This window comes from Fistularia commersonii, chromosome 5, assembly GCF_037954325.1.
Source record: "Fistularia commersonii isolate RoL2024-O1a breed Wild chromosome 5, RoL_Fcom_v1.0, whole genome shotgun sequence".
Classification (NCBI taxonomy): Eukaryota; Metazoa; Chordata; class Actinopteri; order Syngnathiformes; family Fistulariidae; genus Fistularia; species Fistularia commersonii.
The window spans coordinates 6,020,685-6,044,237 of NC_141288.1; the positions used below are offsets into that span (position 1 = coordinate 6,020,685).

At 42.9% G+C, this 23,553-nt stretch overlaps 1 protein-coding gene across 4 annotated transcripts in view; it reads right to left on the minus strand.

Annotated features, from left to right (window-relative positions):
- The window catches only part of LOC147233964 (ankyrin repeat- and BTB/POZ domain-containing protein 3-A), a 295,757-nt gene that overhangs the window by 26,760 nt on the left and 245,444 nt on the right, over window positions 1-23,553 (minus strand). For all 4 annotated transcript variants that reach the window (XM_086146637.1, XM_086146635.1, XM_086146636.1 and 1 more), the window contains exons 4-6: window positions 7,512-7,664; window positions 3,344-3,509; window positions 393-482 (exon numbers count right to left, since the gene is read on the minus strand). In XM_086146637.1, coding sequence (XP_086002763.1) covers window positions 393-482; window positions 3,344-3,509; window positions 7,512-7,664 — 409 coding nt within the window. The remainder of the gene's footprint in view (window positions 1-392; window positions 483-3,343; window positions 3,510-7,511; window positions 7,665-23,553) is intronic.

The following is a 23,553-nucleotide window of genomic DNA, read 5'->3' on the forward strand; positions in this document are numbered from 1 at the left end:
TCCAAGTGTTGAGCAATACAGTTATTGATATTACGTAAAGTGGTGGCTGCCGCTGGAATTTACACTTAAGTAAGAAAGGTAATGAGGTAACTGCAGACGCCAAGGAACTGTCAATAGATTGGTTGGTCCTTGCCAAAGTGGGACAATTGTTGCTACCGTGCAAAACGATACCTGCGGACGGGAGGCATGCTGGGAAAAAAAGATGTGAGGCAGAGTTGACGGAAGAGCTGGGGTGGAAGCACAGGGTGGAAAGATTGGGGGTGGGGGAGCACACAGAGGAGGTTTATCGTTTTCACTGGTGGCGCAGACTACAAAATGTGAACATCTCAGACATGGGACGAATACGCTGCTGCCGTTGGGAAAAACGTCAATGTTCTCTCTTTGACACTGACCTCACTATTGATGTCGGCGCCGGCGTCCAGCAGCATCTGGACCATGGCCTCATCACCGCGGACACAGGCGTACATGAGAGGGGTCATTCCCTGTGGATAGGAAAGAAGGTACAGGTTGGATCAAGCTTATCTTCTGACACCACCTGATCCCCACAGGTTATCCGAAGTAATTGGTCGCACAATGACAAAGGCACTAACATTCATTCCTTTTTTAAGGAATGGAATGGTTCTAATTTTCTACATTTCTCTCTACCTTCCACAGCCTTCACACTTGGGGGTAACTAACAACCCATATTAGTGTGCACGTCAGCATGGGGTTGCGCTTGCCTTTATCTAGATCCTGAAACAGTTTACGGACGCAGTTCTCTGGGTTAGCCGCCACTTCTAATTTGACCGAATCGCTTCACTGTCATCCCACTCCAAAGAAAGCTGGGAAAAGACCTGAGGCTCGGGAATGGAAGACTATCCTTATTCTGCCTTGATGGTTAATAATCAAAATGACTGCAGATCTACGTATTTTTTGTCAGTTAGTCAGTAGATATCAGGAAAAGTGCTAAACAAATCGCGTTCAGTGATGATCTGTTTATCCCCTGTGGTGAAAACAACCCTGTTTCATCCATAACTTTGGTCTCTCCCAGCCGAACCTTATTCTTAATAGCTCGCCTTTCACTGATTGAGCGTATAAAAACAGCTCATTTTTTTGGATGCAGATTTCAAACCAAGAGGTATAATGACCTATCGGAGCTTCATCTAGTTCATCTTTCCAGGTCAGGGACCATCAAATCACGGTGGCAGTTTTCTGGAGAGAGATGAAGACAAAAGCTTGAGCGGAAAGCTCTCATTATTAATATTGCTCTATTAGTTCAATTGGTGTATCGTAAGTCTGGAGCACAGAAATACGCCGCTCTTTTATCATCAGTTAGTGTCTGAAAATCTAATCATTTTTTCTCTAGTCTCCAAGGACTAGAAGCGGACGTTAAATACTATTCAGAGATATACTTTATTTGCACCTAAGGTGAAATTTAGAGCCCATTAGCTCCGCTCCCATCCAGGGAATTGAGACGCACAATCGAGTTTTTCAGTAATTAGGGTACAAAAATAACCCCCTGTTCAAAGGGGACGACATTAGCAGCATTTGTGAAACCGTGATCTTTTATTGCTACATGTCGCAATATGCAGAGACTGCTCTCTTGATCGTCACAAGCCCACATACAGTATGCTCTGATCTGTGGGGCGAGGGGTAAATACTTCAGTTCAGCCCTTCAGAAGCATCAAACGGCAAGTGAGACGTTTTTAAAAAAGTATTTACTTCATCCAAAAGTAAATCCTTTTTTTGCTAATTCATCCAAAGTTCTCCTTTTGCCATCTGCGTGTAACTCCAGAGGAGGGTGAGTAACTATTTTTTTAAACTTATTTGGAAGATTTTTGGTAGACCAACATCGTCCTTCATTTTCTAATGCTTTCCTTCATTTCTAGTTTTCACTCTTCCTTGTTGAGCCCTCATTTCTCCTGCAGCTTATAAACCCAAGGGTACAAACACCGTGTGTTTGCACAGTACTTGATCATCACAATCCTATCTTTTTTTTTTTTTTGTATTGGTTAAATTTTAGTGTAGTTTCCGGGATGACATAACGGCAGTTTCCCAGCTGGAACGAGAAAGGCTTCAATCATTCGACCATTCTGGTCTGACAGAGGCCTTTTACGACGTGCTAATAAACAGACTGAAGTGCTTATGTGGCAGAGGGGTATCCCTTTGTACTCATTTGTTCAACAGTATTTCCCAGACATCATTTTACATAATGTGTGGGTGGCTAAAGGGCGTAGGGACAGCCTACCTGACACGACCATCTCGATGGCTTCAAACGAGTCCAAAGCAGGCCCTTTCTGCTTGTATTTTACAGCTGACATGCCTCTGGTGGCTCATGTACTCCAATTACTGAGTTTTACAGGGAAATAAAAACTCCGACCCAAAGGCTCTAGATTTATGTCTTGAATGAGAGTTTGGGTGCGAGGGGCCGAGGGTCCGGATCGATTCAATTTGTCACGTTTACAAGGCTCTTTATAAACTGAAAAACGATTCCGGGTCTGTTCCAGGGGAAGGATGTGAACGATTCTCGAGTCGATGAGCAAGGAGCTTTAATAATGTACCGCTTTGGATCGGGCACCAAGAAAATAAAACAATAAAAGCCTCAGTTGGCGATTGTCGATACTTTAATTGAACCTCACCTGATGTTGCTCTCCAACTCTGGAAAAAAGCGATTGTGCTATTAGCTTCCACTTAGCAGCGTACGGGATAGCCAATATACGCAGTGACCCGGGAGGTGAGAAAATCCCAAACGACATTAACGGTCGGAAGGGGAATAAGATGAAACTATCGAGCGGGACGGCCAAGTGATTTGAGATCGGGTCGGGAAAAAAAGGGCGATGTCCGATGAAAGGAAAGGGAAAGTGCTTCGATAATAGTTTTAAAAGCCTTTTGATTAATCTTATACTCACTCTTTAAATGCAGTGGATTTCAAAATTAATTCTGATTAGAATTCATGTATATGTGCATTCATATACAGTACAAATATATATATGTATACGTATAAAAGGATACACACATACATACATATATAAACATAAACAGAATATACATAAATATATATCAGCAATTATTTTCTCATCCATTCAGATCAATTATAACTCAGCAGCAGGGAACTTAGTCTGATTTATGTAACTGAAAGGTACATAAATGGTACACAGAGATGGGAGTCAAGTTGGATCAATGTTATTACTAAATTCCAGAATCACTATTATGGTCTGCCTCTCTAGGTGGATTGTCTGAGCCCGTGAAGGTTTGCTAGGTAATTATGGAATTATTGCCTGTCATTATCCATTACGCCTGTGTAGCTGTATGAGGGTTGACATGCGTGTGTGTGTGTTTGTGTGTGTGTTTGTCTGCCTTGTACCTGTTCGCTCATGCTGTTGATTCCATCGGGGCCCAGTAAGTTAACGGCCTGCTTGACCAGGTCGGTTCTTCCGCAGTTCAGCATCCTGAAACCCAAGTCCTGCAGAAACTTAGCCTCGGTGGAGGCGGCGTCCAGCTTCCTGGTGGCACAGAAACAGTCCTCGGCTCTGCAAGAGGAAGATACAAACCCAGCGAGAGGATGGGACACTTATCTTTTATTGGACTGATGCCACCTAAATAATCACCCATTTATTAACTTAATTTTGAGCTCATCCTGCAGAAAGGAGAATGGCTGAGAGGCCAAGTTTAGCCTTGACTGGTCACATGTCAATCACACAAGGCCACATATAAAGACAGCCAACTGTTCACTATCTCATTTACACCCACAGTAATTCAGTGAACCTATCGACTGTTATAGGAACATGGGAGGAAGATGAAGAGCCTGGGGAACCCAGGCAGGAGGACCTGGAGATCCTGCAGAAAGAGCCTTGTCGAATACAGGGAAGCCGCTGGCTGTGTGCAAGTATTAGTGACCACTGGAGCGCCGGTGGTTATTATTGGTTATTATTGCAAAAAAGGAGCAAATAAAAGTTACTACTCTTAAAAAACACATGATTTTATAAGAAATAAAAAAAAAGGTTTGTTATCCACAGTGTGAATATAAAGTATTAATATGAGGACTCTTCATAAACTTTTACTGTCTGATACTACTTTAACTACTTATGCTACTGAACACTTTATTCAGAGGGAAATTAATCAACACTTCGCTCGAGACATCAACATTTTTGTCATTTTATTGGACACCAATTACTTTTTAAATTTTTTCTTAATCTAAGTTTCCTCATGTGTTATGTAATTTTGTGAATAGTTGTATAAAATACTGCATTAGGATGTGTACTTCAATGTAATGTTATTTTCATTCATCCCCCCAAAAAAGTAGAAAAAAAAGACATTTTGCTGAAATTGATATTTTTGTTTTTTAGTATTTACACCTTCACGTCTCTTAAAGACCTGAGTACTTCATCCAAAGGCGTTCCGACACAACCCGCAAACTTCAGAGATTCCTTTCAAAGTTGACTGACTCACGTTTCGTCAACACCTCAAATCTCTTGTCACCCACTTCAACTTCTTTGCGTCTGTCACTTGATCCTAAAAAGGAGCTTTCCTGGAGGTAAAGCTGTGACTCATTTGTCCTTTACCTACTGAAAGCCTCTAAGAGCTTTGTATGTACTCTGCGAGAAGTGAGAACTTTATTTGCTGAACTTATTAAGAGTCCCCCTAGGCCCTGCACAAATGTGACGAGTGCCAAGCATCGGAGGATGCAGCGAAAGCGAATCGAGCAGTGAGGTGTACAGTGCCGCGATGGATTTCCTCCCACCGCTCTGCTCTGTTTGGGCTTCGCCAATTTCTTGCAATGGTCCCGCCATCATCATCATCTGTGTCGAACATTTGGGCGACCTCTTTACAAGAATTCCTATCCATTTGCATGTCTTTCTGTGCCTTACCTGATGTGTCGCATGGATTTTCATAATTTGATAATTTTCATAAGTTTCAGACTCTCATCCTCAAAGCTAATCATCGCTAGCTAGTGGAAAGGCTGGTATGACAACACCTCGGCTTATCCTGCATCAAGTACATTAAATTCTTGACCAATCACGCTAATTCTTGCGGCACCGTGCATGAAAAAATTGTTCTGGCGAGATAATCGTTGAGAGCGAGCGATGAGAACCTCCAAACCTGGTCTTGCGGTAGTAGCGTCACCCTGTGTCTTTCTTGGTGGGTGTGTTGAAGCAAAACGACCAAAACCTATCACCGTGGCAACAGGGAAGGGGATCAACCCTCGGAGAAGGTCACGCCCTCTGCACTGAAGTCCTCTGACCGAGTTCACACGGAGATTTGTAAGAGTATCCTCAGGGGAAAGTTTGCCCCCCTTGTCCGACAGCAGGTGGCATGTTGATGTCATTGATCCACTGATTCAGAATTAGGGGGGGGCAATTGTCACAACCAGGCTGCCGGAGCCCTGGAGGAGGTGAAATGGAGGTGAGGGAGCAAGGATGGAGGATGGAGGAGGATGAGAGATTGCGAAGGACCGGCTCATGAAGGGATGAAATCACTGCATTAGATTAGAGAATGACTGATAATGGATTAGCTTGTATGTCTATTTCTATATGGGGCCCTGTGATCAAATGGTGACCGGTTCAGGGTGAACCCCGCCTCTCGGCCAATGGCAGCTAGGATAGGCTTCATAGTTCCGTGACCTCGAGTGCAGGATAAGCTGTATAGATAATGAATCAATGATAATGGATGAGCCATTATGTCTTTGGCCAAGGTGGCGACCACTCTAGGGTGAATGACTGACAGTGAATAACGTTTTCAATGCATATTCCTGGGATTGGATCCTAAGATACAGTAGGGGTTCCTGAAACAATTATCAGGGAGGGCAACTTTTGCAGTGATGATTAAGATAACCCGTTAAGTAATTAACAGGTGACTAGACAATTGTTCCAATATATGTTAGTCTTGTCAAAATTACATGGCAATATAACTTATAACCGATAGGTGGTGGTATTAACACAAAGATGTTCCTACTAGCTACATAAGCTACAAGCTTACGAGTGAAATTTTCTCCATTGATCATAGTGGATTGACCATTCAGCCATAGAAGAATTGTTAATTTACCTTCAGACACTATCTCTGAATTAATATGAAAAGAGAGGCTTGTTTGACCATTGCCTGTATGAATGACACATAATGAAAGAAAGCACTTATGTGCAAGCCCCTCTGGAACCTACAGGGAATGCACTAAAGTGCCTGTTTTTTTGAAAAAACAAAAAAAAAAACAAAAAAAAAAACAATTTCACATGAGAGTCTATGAGAGAACTCACCCCCAAAAAGGGGCGGTTCCCCACACAGTGTCACTGCAAGATGATTGGATGTTACATTCAGAGGCAAGTACAATGGTACAACTACTATCACAACTTTAGAATGTGATTTTAAAGATTCCCTCCATTGTCATAGTTTGGTGGTGTGTTGCTCAGATCGCCCTTATGAACAAACCACCCCCACTAATATGTCTCACATGCAAAATGTAGACTCAGCCGCAGATCAACATCTTAACAATGATGTCCTGCTGGGATGTTGGGAATTGATCTGACTCCACACTGAGTTCCACTACTTTAAGATTTGAAAATAGAAATTATGGCTAAAAGTTTCATACATGCATCACCCGTCACTCCGGATGACTGACGATCTGTCGACACATTAATGTGCGATTTTCCAATTAAAGGGTCCGTAATTGTCAGTAATTATTGCTGCGAGTCACATTTTCATATTGTTTTGCACTTCGACCTTCCGGAAGCTTTGGTTTTCAGGCCCTCAACCTGATGGAATAAAATACAAGAAGACTTTCAGGAGGCATCGAGAACTGAGATGCCCAATTCAACCTACTTAAAATCAAATGAAGGGAAAATCATGAATTTCACTCTAAACACAGACTGTGAATGAACCTAAATGCGCAATCAAAATATTGTTGGAACCATCAGTTTAAACACAGTAAATAGTTGCTATAAAAGTAAAAGTTTTCGTGTGTGAGAGTGTGTTTTCAACCCCAGGGAGGGGGGCACGAGGGGGGAGGACTCACACGCTCTTGATCCTGTGTCTGATCAACTGTTCACTTTGCAGCTGTTTGTGTTTTCCTTCCAGCAAATAATTAACTTGATAATGAAAAAAAAAAATACAATGAAATTAGCCTGGAGCCACATCGGAACAATCCAGCTCAGGCTGTAAAATAAACTTTATTTTGCTGTGTTTATTGTCGGAATGTTATTTCACGGATCTGCCGTGCATCTGATTGACCGCCAGCTGCTGCTTGGCAGCCGGTTGACGGATTACCATGTTATTACCGTCATTTATTGTGATGCGAACTTTCACGTGACGTTCCAGCCGATGGGGCTTTTATTTTGAAAATATTTGCCGTCGGTTTCACAGCTGCAGGATGAAAAATGTTATTGTCTGACTTGTTGGTGATGATGCTGGTGACCATTCTTATGTCATAGTCTGATAATTTCCTGTTTACAGATGCTTCGCAGACGTATAATATGCTAAACAGTGTTTGGCTTGCAGATGAAGGCCACTAGGAGGGCATAGACCCAAAAGCGTCTGGTTCTTACTTTATCTGCCGGGGCTCACAGTCAACACCGGGCAACAGCAGCCTGGCTGCCTGCCTCACGTCGTCGCTGTCCACGGAGAAGCTGCGCCGGTGCTCCGTGTGGGCGACGGCCACCCGGATCCACTCCATCAGCGGCGGCAGTACCAGGAACGGCCTGCAGGTGGGAAAATAAAACAATTTTGTTCACTCAAGGTCAAAGGGGTCGGGGAAGGTCATTACATCAAACACTGTTTAGACGTTGGTTAAATGTTGGTTGTGACATCAGTTTCCGATGTTGACATTATGATATAGACACATCTGATGTGAGTATGGGGATGTTTTTAGTTTGTGTTCTTAAATTCATTCATTCATTCACCATCAATCTCAGGGTTACAAATGATAACACATTCTGATTCCCAATTTGTCAGACTCCTGATGAACCGTGAAAGTTCCCTTGACGTCACATAACCCACACATTAAGTTGCACTTTTCTCATCATTTTTCATTCAAGAGAGAAGGAGAGTGTCAGTGGAGGAGTGCGATTTCTCATTTACAACAGAAAGATGTGGAAAAAACAAACCCCGCTTTTATTTAGGTTAGGTTTGGATATAGGTACAGATGTTGATGAACATGCCATGCTCTGGGTTTGTCGTAAAATGACGAGAAAGGGGACGTTAAGGGAACTTCCACCATGCTCCACATTGGGAAACATGCGCTGTCATTCTCTCATTCACGTCTCTGCAATTAAGGCTCCCCGGTTACCCCTCTACATGTTTCTGTATCGTTGGATGAAACTGAAGAGGAACCCACGCAGACACGGAAAGAACATGCAAACCTTGCACAGAAAAGTTCCCTGTTAGGAATCAAACCAGGGACTTTCTTGCTGTGATGTCTGAATGTCAACATGAGCCAGACATTTTTGAGGTCTACTGATGCGATGGTAAATGATCTCTGCTTATACAGTACTTCCAAACATACAAGGGGGTTTCAAAGCAATTTACACTGGTTTGTGCTCACCCATTAATACAAAGAACTGCATTGGGACAGGGGCGGTTTGTTCATATGGATGATCGCACAACCAAAGATCAGGAAAGGAGGGAATTTTTAAAGTCACATTCTACCACCATTGAACACCTGCCTCTGAATGTAAGTTCTGACCAGATGCAGATGCAGTTGGGAAACGCCCCTTTTTGGGGGTGGTTTACGGTCAGGTTTAAATCACCCTGGCAAACTGGCAAAGCCTCTATTGCTGAATGGTCAATCCACTATGGTAAATGTATATAAAGAATAAGAATAAGAACAACTTTATTTATCCTGAAGGAAATTGTTGACTTATTGAATTGAATTAATCATTGAATTATTGAATGGAGATTCAAATGCAGCCTCATGGTGGCACTGGCCCGTGCCTCTCCAAGCCTGCCTTGGGGGGACACGGAGCAGTGTCTCCCTGTGCCGGTCCAAAGCCCGGATAAATGCAGAGGGTTGCGTCAGGAAGGGCATCCGGCGTAAAACTTTTGCCAAAACCAAATATGCGAGTCAACCAAAACTATACCATACCGGATCGGTCGCGGACCGGGTTAACAACGACCGCCATTGGTACTGATGACCTACAGGGTACTAATGGAAATGGGGCTACTGTGGGTCGAAGAACAAGAACAAGAACAAGAAGAAGAGGAGGAGTGCGTGTTCTGAAGCAGAGAGAGAGGAGGAAAGGAAAGAGTCTGGGACTGAGAGTGGGGACTTTGAATATTGGGACTATGACAGGAAAAGGTAGAGAGTTGGCGGACATGATGCAGAGAAGGAAGGTGGATATACTGTGTGTCCAGGAGACCAGGTGGAAAGGTAGTAAGGCTAGAAGCTTAGGAGCAGGCTTTAAGTTGTACTATTATGGTACTGACAAGAAGAGAAATGGAGTAGGAGTTATCTTGAAGGAGGAGTTTGTTAGGAGCGTCCTAGAGGTGAAAAGAATGTCAGATAGACTTATGAGTCTGAAACTGGAAATTGAAGGTGTGATGCTCAATGTTGTTAGCGGCTATGCCCCGCAGGTGGGATGTGAATCTGAAGAGAAGGAGAAGTTCTGGAATGAGTTAGATGAAGTGATGCAGAATATTCCCAGAAATGAGAGAGTGGTCATTGGTGCAGACTTCAATGGACATGTTGGTGAAGGCAATAGAGGGGATGAAGAAGTGATGGGCAGATTTGGTATCCAGGATAGGAATGCAGAGGGACAGATGGTGGTAGATTTTGCAAAAAGGATGGAAATGGCTGTAGTGAATACCTTTTTCCAGAAAAAACAGGAACATAGGGTAACTTATAAGAGCGGAGGTAGGAGCACGCAGGTAGACTACATCTTGTATAGACGGGGTAACCTGAAAGAGATCAGTGACTGCAAAGTAGTTGTAGGTGAGAGTGTAGCCAGACAGCATAGGATGGTGGTTTGTAGGATGACTCTGGTGACAAGGAAGATGAAGAGGACAAAGGCAGATCAAAGGACAAAATGGTGGAAGCTGAAAAGGGAGGAGTGTTGCATGGTTTTCAGGGAGGAGTTGAGAAAGGGTCTGGGTGGTCAGGGTGAGCTTCCAGATGATTGGACAACAACAGCTAGTGTTATCAGGGAGACAGGTAGAAGAGTACTTGGTGTGTCATCTGGAAGGAAAGTAGATAAGGAGACTTGGTGGTGGAATGAGGAAGTGCAGGAGTGTATACAGAGAAAGTGGTTAGCGAAGAAGAAGTGGGATACTGAGAGGACTGAAGAGAACAGACAGGAGTTCAGGGAGGTGCGGCGAAAGGTAAAGATAGAGGTAGCAAAGGCAAAACAAAGGGCTTATGATGACTCGTATGCTCGGTTGGATAGTAAGGAGGGTGAGAATGATCTATACAGGTTGGCAAAACAGAGAGATAAAGATGGAAAGGATGTACAACAGGTCCGGGTGATTAAGGACAGAGAGGGGAATGTATTGACAGATGCTAGAAGAGTGATGGGAAGATGGAAAGAGTACTTTGAAGAGCTGATGAATGTGGAAAATGAAAGAGAGGCAAGGGTAGAAGAGGTGACTATTGTAGACCACAAAGTAGCAAAAAATAGTAAAAGTGAAGTGAGGAAGGCATTGAAGAGGATGAAGAGTGGAAAAGCAGTTGGTCCTGATGATATACCTGTGGAGGTGTGGAAGTGCCTAGGAGAGGCAGCGGTAGATTTCCTGACTAGATTATTCAACAGGATCTTAGAGAGTGAGAAGATGCCTGAAGAATGGAGACAAAGTGTGATGGTGCCTATTTTTAAGAATAAAGGGGATGTGCAGAATTGTGGAAACTATAGAGGGATTCAGTTGATGAGCCATACAATGAAGTTATGGGAAAGAGTAGTGGAAACTAGACTGAGAGCAGAAGTCAGCATTTGTGAACAGCAGTATGGCTTCATGCCTAGAAAGAGTACTACAGATGCAGTATTTGCGTTGAGAATGCTAATAGAAAAGTACAGAGAAGGCCAGAGGGAGTTGCATTGCGTTTTTGTAGACCTAGAAAAAGCATATGACAGGGTGCCAAGAGAGGAGCTCTGGTATTGTATGAGGAAGTCTGGAGTGGCAGAGAAGTATGTTAGACTGGTGGAGGACATGTATGCTAGCTGTGAGACACTGGTACGGTGTGCTGTAGGGGTAACCGAGAAGTTCAAGGTGGAGGTGGGACGCCATCAGGGATCAGCTCTGAGCCCCTTCTTGTTCGCAATGGTGATGAATAGGCTGACAGATGAGGTTAGACAGGAATCCCCATGGACCATGATGTTTGCGGATGACATTGTGATCTGTAGTGAGAGCAGAAAACAGGTAGAGGAAAATCTAGAGAGGTGGGGGTATGCTCTGGAAAGGAGAGGAATGAAAGTTAGCAAGACAGAATATATGTGTGTGAATGAGAGGAACTCGGGTGGAGCGGTGAGGCTACAGGGAGTGGAGATCAAGAAGCTGGAGGATTTCAGGTACTTAGGGTCAACAGTCCAGAGCAACGGAGAGTGTGGAAAAGAGGTGAAGAGACGGGTCCAAGCAGGTTGGAATGGGTGGAGAAAAGTGTCAGGGGTATTATGTGATAGAAGACTTTCAGCCAGAATAAAAGGAAAGGTGTACAAGACAGTGGTGGGACCAGCGATGATGTATGGACGAGAAACTGTTACAATGACCAAAAGACAGCAGGCAGAACTAGAGGTTGCAGAGATGAAGATGTTGAGGTTCTCTTTGGGAGTGACCAAGATGGATAGGATCAGGAATGAGTCTATCAGAGGGACGGCACATGTTCGATGTTTTGGAGAGAAGGTCAGAGAAGCCAGACTGAGATGGTTCGGTCATGTACAGAGAAGAGATAGTGAATATATTGGTAGACGGATGCTGGAACTGGAGCTGCCAGGCAAGAGGTCTCGAGGAAGACCAAAGAGAAGATTTATGGACGTAGTGAGAGAGGATATGAAGGTAGTTGGTGTGAGAGAGGAAGATACAGAGAATAGGGTTAGATGGAGAAAGTTGACTCGCTGTGGCGACCCCTGACGGGAAAAGCCGAAAGAAGAAGAAGAAAAGAAGAATGGAGATTCACTTGTGAGCTATCTTAGATGTATCATCCTTGTAGCTTATGTAGCTAGAGGCAAGATCTTTGTTTTTATCTCGTCACCTATTGGTTACAAGTTGTATTGCTATGAAATTTTGTCAAGACAAACATAAAACGTGACAATTGTTTAGTCACGTTAGTCACCCTTAAATGGGTCACCTTTATTATCATTGCAAATTTCCCCCCTTACTGATAATTTTATTCAGAAACCGCCAATGAACTGGGAATCAATGGGGGGTGGGGGGTGGGGGGTGGGGGATCAGCTTGTGGTCCTCGAGGACACTTTAGAGGAGAAACCACCAACCTTCAGATTTGATGGATTTTTTTTTCACTATTTTTCTGTCTGAAAATGTATTCCTGTCTGATATCTGCCTGTTAGCAGTGCTGAGGTTTTCCTGACATTAAACTTGCCCCTTTTGTGTTTTTGTTTCCGCTCTGACGACAACATTGACGACTTCCCAATGTTAAGTTTTCCTCACTATACCTTTTTGTTGGCAAATTATCACATTGCCCATTCTAAAAAAAACATATTTTTATCACACACTTCCAACATTAAGCTTCAACCATTAAAAACGACTTTTTGTTTTTAAACTGCCGATCTAACACATTGGCTGCAAAAATACTGCAGGCTCGATCCTGAACACAAACGATCAATACGTGATATGTTTTCACACAGCGGGTGACATACACACACACACATACACACGCACACACACACGCACACACACACACACACACACACACACACAGACACTCACACAAACACAGAAGAGGCCAGCCTACCCTTATAAAAAACAACATAATAAGATTAAGACGAACTTTTCTATTACCGAGCTAATATTTCAGAGCAAGCGATATCGTTTAATTCTCGGGAATCTGTTTCTGCCTTCCTGATAAATCACCCGTTAACGGTCGGTCCGACACTGGCAGCCATACATTTTCTAATTAAAGATGGCGCAGCCGATAACTGGAGAGGCAGTGACAACAAATCAATGTTCATAATTTAAGACCCCCAGAGTTTGGAGCAGAAAGAGAGCGAGGGAGAGAGAGAGTGAGAGAGGTCTGCGCTGCATCCTCCCTAAACGCTCTTATTACCTCCTTTAATCAAAATCAGTAATGGCTCCCACCCGGCTGACGTGTTCATATTTCAGCATTTGTTGCCAGTGCGTGTGTGTGTGTGTGTGTGTGCGTGCCCCACTGCTATGTGTGTGAGCGTGATCCCTTAATCAAATAACCTGTGAATTACCAAAGGTCTCTCTTTGTGCACACTCATACATGCACACACACAATGCACGCACACCCACACATGACAAGTTTTCATCATCTACTTTCTGTCTGGTGGATAAATCATCTCCGTTTAACAGCAGCTTAACCTTAAAATCTCACTTCACTTTTCGAGGTAGCTTTTTTTATATGTAATTTATAAAATACACCGGGATTAAAAACAAATATATTGTGGCGAGCTGGGGTTTAGCAAAGCAACAATTGGAGTCAAGGATAAATTGCTGTTTGGGAGATGGCTTTAGTTTAACGGACAACGAAGACTGGAAACCCAGATGGTTTCTCTCTCAGCGCTAACTCTTAGCCTGAGGTTGCACTCCCCCATAATAGTACTATGGTAAATAAGAGCGCAGGTTAGTGTCACATATTGAAAACAAAGTTTTGCAATCATTCATCCATGAAGTTCTTTAACATACAACCAAGAGAAGCTTTTTACAGTCATCATCATCATCATCATTCGCAAAGGATTCTCACCAGTACCCGCCCCAGGCTACAATATACATTTTTTTTTTATAGATAAAGACTTGTAAAAGTGGATAACAAGTTGCAATGCAGATGACCTTTTCCCCTCAAGAGCAAACAGTATCCAGCCTGTATCCCAGCATTAGCTTATTTTTCATTTTATCTTCATGAGCATCTTTCAGTATGATAAACATATCTATACATATTTATGTACTGTGTAAATAAATATATGTAACATAAATGTGTGTGTGTATATTTATGTAAACATACATATACGCTAGTTATAAACATGTATAAATAGTACACATGTATACACATGTATATGTACACACACACACACACACATATATAAATATAAATGCATATATACATGTCTATATAAATGTGTGTTCATTTTTGGGACTGTGTATGTGTATGCATGTGTATATGCAGGTTTACACAGACATCTACAAAAACTGCACATATATGTGCATGTTTGTAGATGTATATATATGTGTATATTTATGTATGTAAATATATATATGTAAACACACATTTATACATGTATATACATATGTATATATTTGTGCATGTGTATGTTGATACACACACCTGTAGAAAATACAGCTGTGTGTTTTTATATATAAAGATGTGTGTGAGCGTGTGTGTCTGTATACATACACACACACAAACACACACACACGCATGCACGTACACACACACACACATATATACTTCATATAAACTGTGTTTATTAAGTCTTTATTAAGTCTGTACTTATGTCATTTTTTCCTTTCAAAATTTTGATTTACTATTAACAATTACCCTGATTTCTATAATATTGAGCGCACCTGAATATAAGCCTCACTGGCTACCTAATCACTAACTTTGTCTTCTTCCTGCCCACTTAAACAATTAAAGTCATCGTAAAGTGTCGGAATTGAACAGCCTCGGAATTTCATGGCAATGTCATGTGATGAGGCTAAATATTTTGGCAGCATGAAGCTTGATAGCTCCAAAAAAAATCGATAAATTAGCTGCATCATTGTTTAAGCCGCAGTGTTCACAGTGTGTGAAAGAAGTAGCAGCTTATAGTCCAGTATTTACGGTAATCTATGTCGCAGAAAGAAAAAGGTTGTTGGAAAGAAACAAAAAATTTTAAACATGTAATTGAAAAAAGGGATGCGAGGTAATTGTGGTGGAGTGTTAGTGACGCGCTGGGTCCACTTTAGAGGATGTTAAATGGAGTATATCCCCGTCAGGGCTGGTAAAAAAATGCAAAGCGGCCTCAGATGGCTGCTAGAATGGAAATCTCAGTGAACTGAGAGAAGAGGCAAAATTCACAATTGAGTCAGATAAAACATCAGAAAAAAAGATCCTGGGGAGTGGTTTTGTTTTTCCTGGTGACCCCCTGGGGGTTCACTCCTCAGTAAATAAGTTCTCAACGGAAGAGGAGAGGCGGGAGGCTGGTGTTTACCGCGTAGCTACTGCTCATTCTCTTTCCTAGACGGGTTTCATTTGACTAGTTCTCCACTGAGTCGGCACCGGAGATGGGGAGAGAAAGGTCCTTGACATCCCAACTCCGGGCGGACATGTTTGCAGATGAAGGAAAAGGAAGTTTAAAAACGCCCCCACTGATGTGTTGCTGAAAATACTGGAACCGTCAAAAACATCTCTGTTACTTTTTAACCTCCTTGATATTCAACTCGTGTGGTGCTAATAAAACTTATATAACTCATCATAAATTTCCTATCCAGGGATTATCTGAGAATGATCTAAATTATAGTTAAGATAATTAACAATAATTATAATAATAAACATCCTTATATGTAGCTAATGGATGATTAGCGATCAGCAGAAAAATGGGGACTGGCAAAGGTCATCTGAGTCGGCCAATCAGAGTAAAGTAACTGGCTTCGACCAATCGGCAAGATGGGACTGTGACATTGCCTTAAGTCAACTAGACTTTTCCTCATATTACTGTAAAGCATGCCTCTTAGGAGATGGTCGGATCTGCATGCTGAGGCTGTCCACGTGTATGTATGTGTGTGTGCATGTGTGTGTGTGTGTGTGTGTGTTTACAATTAGAGGGATGCTGCTGCTGTAGCTGAACATGACACTGAGATTCTGAGATTTCATCTGGTTTCCAGGGTTTAAAAAAATCTAGACCTCTTAACTCTGAAATTAAAACCAAGGGAAAATAAAACTTAATTATCCCCCTTAGGGATATTCGACAAAAATGCAGCCTCAGGGCGACACAGGCCTGTGTCTCCCCGAGCTAACCTCGGGGGGGGGGGCATTCGCAGGTGTCTCCCTGAGCTGGTCCAAGCCCAGATAAATGCAGAGGGTTGCATCAGGAAGGGCATCCGGAGTAAAACTTTTGCCAAAACCAAACATGCGAATCAATCATAATAACCAGATCAAACCGGATCGTTCGAGGCCCAGGTTAACAAAGACCACAATGATACCGATGACCTACGGGGAACCAATGGAAAGAGGGGCTCTGTAGGTCAAAGGAGAGGAGGGAGGTATCTGTATATTCGGAAGCAGAGAGAGAAGAGGAAAGGCAAGAGTCTGGGACTGAGAGTAGGGGCTTTAAATATTGGGACTGTGACAGGACAAGGTAGAGAGTTGGTTGACATGATGCAGAAAAGGAAAGTGGATGTACTGTGTGTCCAAGAGACCAGGTGGAAAGGTTGTAAGGGTAGAAGCTCAGGAGCAGGCTTTACGTTGTACTATCCTGGTACTGACAAGAAGAGAAATGGAGTAGGAGTTATCTTGAAGGAGGAGTTTGTTAGGAATGTTCAGGAGGTGAAAAGAATGCCTGATAGACGGATGACTCTGAAATTGGAAACTGAATGTGTGATCCTCAGTGTTATTGGTGGTTATGCCCTGCAGGTGGGATGTGAGTTTGAGGAGAAGTTCTGGAATGAGCTAGATGAAGTAATGCAGAATATCCCAAGAGATGAGAGAGTGGTAATTGGTGCAGACTTCAGTGGGCATGTTGTTGTAGACAATAGAGGGGATGAAGAAGTGATGGGCATTATTGGAATACAGGATAGGAATACAGAGGGACAGATGGTGGTAGATTTTGAAAAAAAATCTGTAGTGAACACTTTTCTCCAGAAAAGACAGGAACAAAGGGTAACTTACAAGAGTGGAGGTAGGAGCAAGCAGGTAGACTACATCTTGTATAGACGAGGTAACCTGAAAGAGATGAGTAACTGCATAGTAGTTGCAGGTGAGAGTGTAACCAGACAACATAGTATGGTGGTTTGTAGGATAACTCTGGTGACAAGGGAGATCTAGGGGACAAAGCCAGAGCAGAGGACAAAGTGGTGGAAGCTGAAAAGGGAGGCATGATGTATGGTTTTCAGGGAGGAGATGTGGAAGGCCCTGGGTGGTCAGGGAGAGCTTCCAGATGATTGGACATGATTTGATAAGGAGACTTAGTGGTGGAATGAGGGAGTGCAGGAGTATATACAGAGAAAGTGGTTAGCAAAGAAGACGGACACTGAAGGGATTGAAGAGAACAGACAGGAGTACAGGGAGATACAGTAAAGATTGCGGTAGCAAAGGCAAAACAAAGTGTGTACAAAGACTTGTATGCTTGGTTGGACAGTAAGGAGGGAGAGTATGATCTATACAGGTTGGCACAACAGAGAGATAGAGATGGAAAGCATGTACAGCAGGTCCGGGTGATTAAGGACAGAGTTAGAAGTGTATTGACAGATGCTAGAAGAGTGATGGGAAGGAAAGGATAGAAGCAAGCAGGTAGACTATATCTTGTATAGATGAGGTAACCTGAAAGAGATCAGTGACTGCAAAGTAGTTGCAGGTGAGAGTGTAACCAGACAACATAAGATGGTGGTTTGTAGGATGACTCTGATGACAAGGAAGTTCAAGGGGACAAAGGCAAAGCAGAGGAAAAAGTGGTGGAAGCTGAAAAGGGTGGCGTGATGTATGGTTTTCAGGGAGGAGTTGAGGAAGGCCCTGGGTGGTCAGTGAGAGCTTGCAGATGATCTGACAACTACAGCTAGAGTTAACAGGAAGATAGGTAGGAGAGTACGTTGTGTGTCATCTGGGAGAAAAATAGATAAGCGGACTTGGTGGTGGAATGAGGAAGTGCAGGAGTAAATACAGAGAAGGCAGCTAGCAAAGAAGATATTCTCACAGACACTGAGAGGATTGAAGAGAAAAGACAGAAGTACAGGGAGATACAACGTAAGGGAAAGATAGAGATAGCATAGGCAAAACAAAGGGCATACGATGACTTGTATGCTTGGTTGGACAGTAAGGAGGAAGTTGGCAATTAGCTACCTGCTGCTGCCACTTACTGGTATGGAATAGTACTACATGATTACTCTGCCAGGCACGAGACTGCACAGGCACAGAAATTGAATAATTTCCTGTGGCACACTGGTGTGCTGCAGGTCCTTATAGGACCTTCGAAAATATAAGTAAAGAATATTTGTCAGCATGCAGGCATGACAGTTGCAACTGGACAAGGGAGAAAATTCAAGTGTAGTTGCCAAAATAAGTTTATATTTAAATTAATATTTATTGAAATTATAGCTACAGTGACAAACACATTTTCCCTATGGGGGTCTAAAAAGTATTATCTTATCTTATGAGAATATTTTGACAAGATTGACATGCCCCTGTGACTCTACTGTGCAACTGTGCCCTGGTTCATACAATTGACTCCAAGGTAGACATCGCATTCTTAAGCTTTACAAGAAACAAACTATCATTTACCAATCCCCGCCACCATTTCCCTTTCAACAGGGAAGCTGTGCTGAGCAGCCCATTTTACTCATTTTCCCATTTTACTTCACACGCATGGTTTGCTGAACCTTGGAGGCGACGGCTGCCTCTCATTGTGTGCAACAGCAGTGGAATGCACCTGCATGTGTTGTCCACCGGTGGCACTGTAGAGCAAATAGTCCTATAGTGACCGGGGACATTAAACAAAAATTAAAAAGGGGTTAAAATAAAAATAATTGGTAATACATCTTATTTTAAGGAACATTATTGATGTTGGTGTTACTTCACTTTGTTCATCGATTATTTATTCTACCTTTATTTGATATATTTATTGATGTTCATCTGCTTGAGGTTGCGATGCTACCCCTCAGGCCCAACAAAATATTTTCTCTGATTCTGATACTGTTTATTGGACTTTAATAGCAGAGGCTCTGCAGATACCTTGTTGATTAAAAGTGCATAATGCCAAAAAAAAAGCAAAAATAATTTCACTGCAGTTTTCCACTGAGTCTTTTCAAAATCTTTGCAAAGTCTTTAGATGTGAAAACCCACAGTATTTGGTCTCAGCCCAGTACTACTACAAGTTGAAAGTTTTAAAAAACTATTTTTAAAACTTTTAGTCTTAAGATATAAGCCCAGCAGGAGAACTATAAACAGTAAGCAACCTCAAATCTGAGAGAAAATGATTGCCTAAAATACTGCACAAATAATTGCACAAAACAAAAGGTAATTCCATTTTTTAGAAAAGTCAAATGAGTCAGCATTTGCTGATAAATTTGCCCAAAATAATCACCTCAAAAAAGAGAAATGAACTAATATTTGCTCAATTCTGGAAATTGCAAAGCGAGAGCATGACTAACACTAAATGCAAGAATATTTTAGGAAAATAGAATTCAATTTCAAAAATGTGAAAAAAAAACGAAATATAAAATATGAATAAATATAAATTAGTACAATCTTTTTCCAGATGGTGAAATGGAGTGGAACTCTGGCCATAAACACTTCCCCGCTCGGCGTTGATGGAACAGGTGTCTGCAACGATACCTTTGCTCCTTTAAATGCAGACTTATTCTACGCTTGAGTTCATTCTCCTTTGAGCTCCTGTTTAATGAAGCACTGAGGTATGCATATTTGGTGTGCATTAGATATTCTCCGATCTAAATAACGGGGAATTACACGGTTAGAGAAAGATCATTGCTGGGTGTAAACGTTGAAAATAGATATTAATGCCGGTGTTTGGTGTGGATGGTGGCTTGATTGGGGTAATTACTGCGTAACAATAACGGAAAATGGATGACGCGGGGTTCACTGACCCGCTGCGTTGGTGAAATATCACCTCTCTGACGATCAGTTACTCTGTCGTCTGTTTGTCCGTGATGTTTTAGAAAGAAAAAAAAAAAAACATGACTGACATTTTTGGCACAGCAAACTATTTGAGGTGGGGGTTGGGGGTATGCTTGGTCAGGGAATATCCCAAGATCATTACACTTCCAACCGCCCTGGTGGAAGTACGTTCTCCTCAGTATGAGGGTTTCAACACAGGAAGGGACTCCACGAACTGACTGAGGTAGAATGCCACTCACATTAAACTCTCTCCAGTGTTTCTGCCTATTTAAAGGAGGTGCACTGCAGTCACCAAGTGCTTGCTCATGGGCATTTGTTAGGTTTCTGTAAAGGGGTGCCCAGTAACCAAGACACTATTGTACTATTTTCACCAGCTACATAAAAAACTCACAACTTAATTTGTAGATATATGTAAAAAATATTTTCTTTCGTAGGCTGCCATTGTTCTTTACGTTGCAATGCTGCGTGGGTATGAGGTTGCATAGGGCTCTGCCCCGTTCATTTTACTGTATGGTGCAAAAACATGTCATCTGTGTCACCATTCCCTTTTAAACCTGAGAGACATGAGCACGGTAGCACTGAAGACAGAAGTCCAAATGTGCTTCAAATTGAAGACCAACAAAGACGCAAAGAGACAAGAGTTGGCAAAAGTGGCTGGTGTGCATGTAGCAGCTGCATTAGCTATGCTAACAAAGAGAGAGCAGCTGTTGGAAGTACCTCCACTTTTTGTCATCGGCTGTTCACTTATGGACTGCTGTGCTTTTGGTCTTTCGTCATCTGTGAGGATTCCAGATGATGGTCTGGTTGACCAGGGCTTCCAAATTGGGGAATGGGGTCTGTCACTACCACCTCATCCTCATGTACCCGGATAGACCATGGCAGAAGGCTGCCATCAAGGCTTCTATGTCCCGTCTTCTTTCAGCAGCTGGGGTGCAGAAGAGATCCACATACTCAGTGACGCTCGAGCTGCCCTAGTGCAGATGGAAAAGACGGTTGGCAGCATCCCTGCCCCCCTCCTCCTGCACATCTCCCCCATGAAACCTTGGGTAGCTGAAACAAATGCTGCCCTTGTTCCCAGATGGATGTAGCCCATGCACAGGGCCTGTCGGTCAGCAGGGTTACTATGTGGGTAATGCAGGAGGGATTAGAGAGGAAGGAGATCGGCTGCAGCTCAAAGGTAAGGGACCATTGGGTAAAGAACAGTCTCTAGGATTCCCATCATACCGCTATGGGGTGGGAACCTGAGCTCGGTCTGTTGAGCTCTAGCCGGGGTAGAACCAGGGGAAGGTAGAGGGCATGTTAGGAGGCTGGTGTAATCCTTGGAGGTCTTGTAAGATACGCTCATCTTGACTGTATGCCACCTCCTGTCCACACAGATGGCAGTTAACTGTTGTATCAGGGTCAACCAAGGCAGCATACATCTGTCCAATGCTGGGCAGCAGTTGAGCAGAAATATCCCCTTCAATCTGTTTCGCCCTAATCTCTTCTGAATCGTGAGTCGTCTTCCATGGTGCAGGTTGCTGTTAGGTTTCACCTGGGGACTGGACCCGGGTTGCTCTTGCATACCAGGAAGAAGCTTTACCACAAGGCAGACTCAGATGCGGAGAGGCAGACAAGAATTTAGGTTTGGTTAAAAAAAACACCAAAAAACACCCAAAGGCACAGCAAGTCATGCAGACACAGGGCCAACAATTCCGAGACTGAGCAAAGAACAAGCAAATTGAGTGGGGGTATAAAGGGAAACCAAAGAAGTCACAGGTTGTGGCTGGTACTACACAAGGTCTAATCAACAGAAGATGTCTCGGCAAAAATAAACCAGGTGAAAATTAGGACATCTAGTGGTAACAGACCATCATCGTCCAGAATACTCTCAGTCATCAGCATCTCCTGCTTGTGATGTTTCTTTGACTGGGCCTCACTTGTTTTCCAAGGACCTTTTGTATGGTTGTAAAAGAAAACTGTAGACACGGTGTTTTGGTGTCCATTTAAAACTTGCAGCACCTGTGAGCTCTTTCAGAAGCTGAGCTCGACTAAATGCGTCAAATGCACCCGGAGAAAAGCATTTTGTATATCCACAAGAAGTTTCCCACTCCTTTCTTCTCTTCTTGTCCCTTGGAAAGCTTTGTGGACCAGCATCATTCCATGTGTTTCCCTGTGACAGGAAATAGCACGCAAAAGCAACACAATGTGGCATTATTAATGTACCGAGCTAAATTTAACATTAGCCAAAGCGATGATGAGCAACGTCCATATGTCATCAGCCCAGATTGTATTGCACTAGTAAACAATGGTGGAGCCTCTCTAGATTTTCCTCAACCTGTTTTCTCCTTTCACTACAGATCACAATGGCATCTGCAAACATCATGGTGCATGGAGGTTCCTGTCTCCTCATCTGTCATCCTGTCCAAGAAGGGGCTCAGAGCTGATGGAGTCCCACCTCCACTAAGTTACTTCTAAGTTACCCCTACAGCACACCGTAGCTCTGTCTCACAGCTAGTATACATGTCCTGCACTAGTACCAGTCTAACATTCTTCTCTGCTAATCCATACTTCCTCAAACAATAGCAGAATTCCTCTCTTAGCAACCTGTCATGTGCTTTTTCGAGGTCTACAAAATAAATGCAGCTTCCCCTGCCTCTGGCCTTCTCTGTACTTCTCTGTTAGCAAATACTGACTAACAGTAATACCCTACTCCTGCCTCCTGTGGTCTACAATAGTCACCTCTTCTACCCTTGCCTATTCTCATTCGTCAACTCTTCAAAGTACTCTTTCCATCTTCCCATCACTCTTGTAGCATCTGTCAATACACTTCTAACTCTATCCTTAATCACCCGGACCTGCTGTACATCCTTTCCATTCTCTCTTTTGTGCCAACCTGTGTAGATCATTCTCTCCCTCCTTACTGTCCAACCAAGCATATAAGTCTTCGTACACACTTTGTTTTACCTTTGCTACCGCAATCTTTACCTTACACTGTATCTCCCTGTGCTCCTGTCTGTTCTCTTCATTTCCCTCAGTGTCCCACTTCTTCTTTGCTAACCGCTTCTCTGTTTATAATCCTGCACTTCCTCATTCCACTACCAAGTCTCCTTATCCAATCATGTCCAATCATCTGGAAGCTCTCCCTGACACCCAGGGCCTTCCTCAACTCCTCCCTGAAAACCATACATAATGCCTCCCTTTTCAGCTTCCACCACTTTGTCCTCTGCTCTGGCTTTGTCCCCTTGATCTTCCTTGTTCCCAGAGTCATTCTACAATACCGTCCTATGCTGTCTGGCTACACTCTCACTTCCACTACTTTGCAGTCACAGATCTCTTTCAGGTTACCTCGTCTATACAAGATGTAGTCTACCTGCGTGTTCCTACCTCCGCTCTTAAAAGTTACCCTTTGTTCCTATCCTTTCTGGAAAAAAGTGGTCACTACTTTTTGCAAAGTCTACCACCATCTATCCCTCTGTGTTCCTATCCTGTACACCAAATCTGAGCATCACGTCTTCCTCTATTGCCTGCACCAACATGCCTATTGAAGTATGCAGAGATGATCACTCTCTTATCTCTGGGGATACTCTGCATCACTTTGTTTAACTCATTGCAGAACTTCTCCTTCTCCTCTAACTCACATCACACCTGCAGGGAATAGCCAT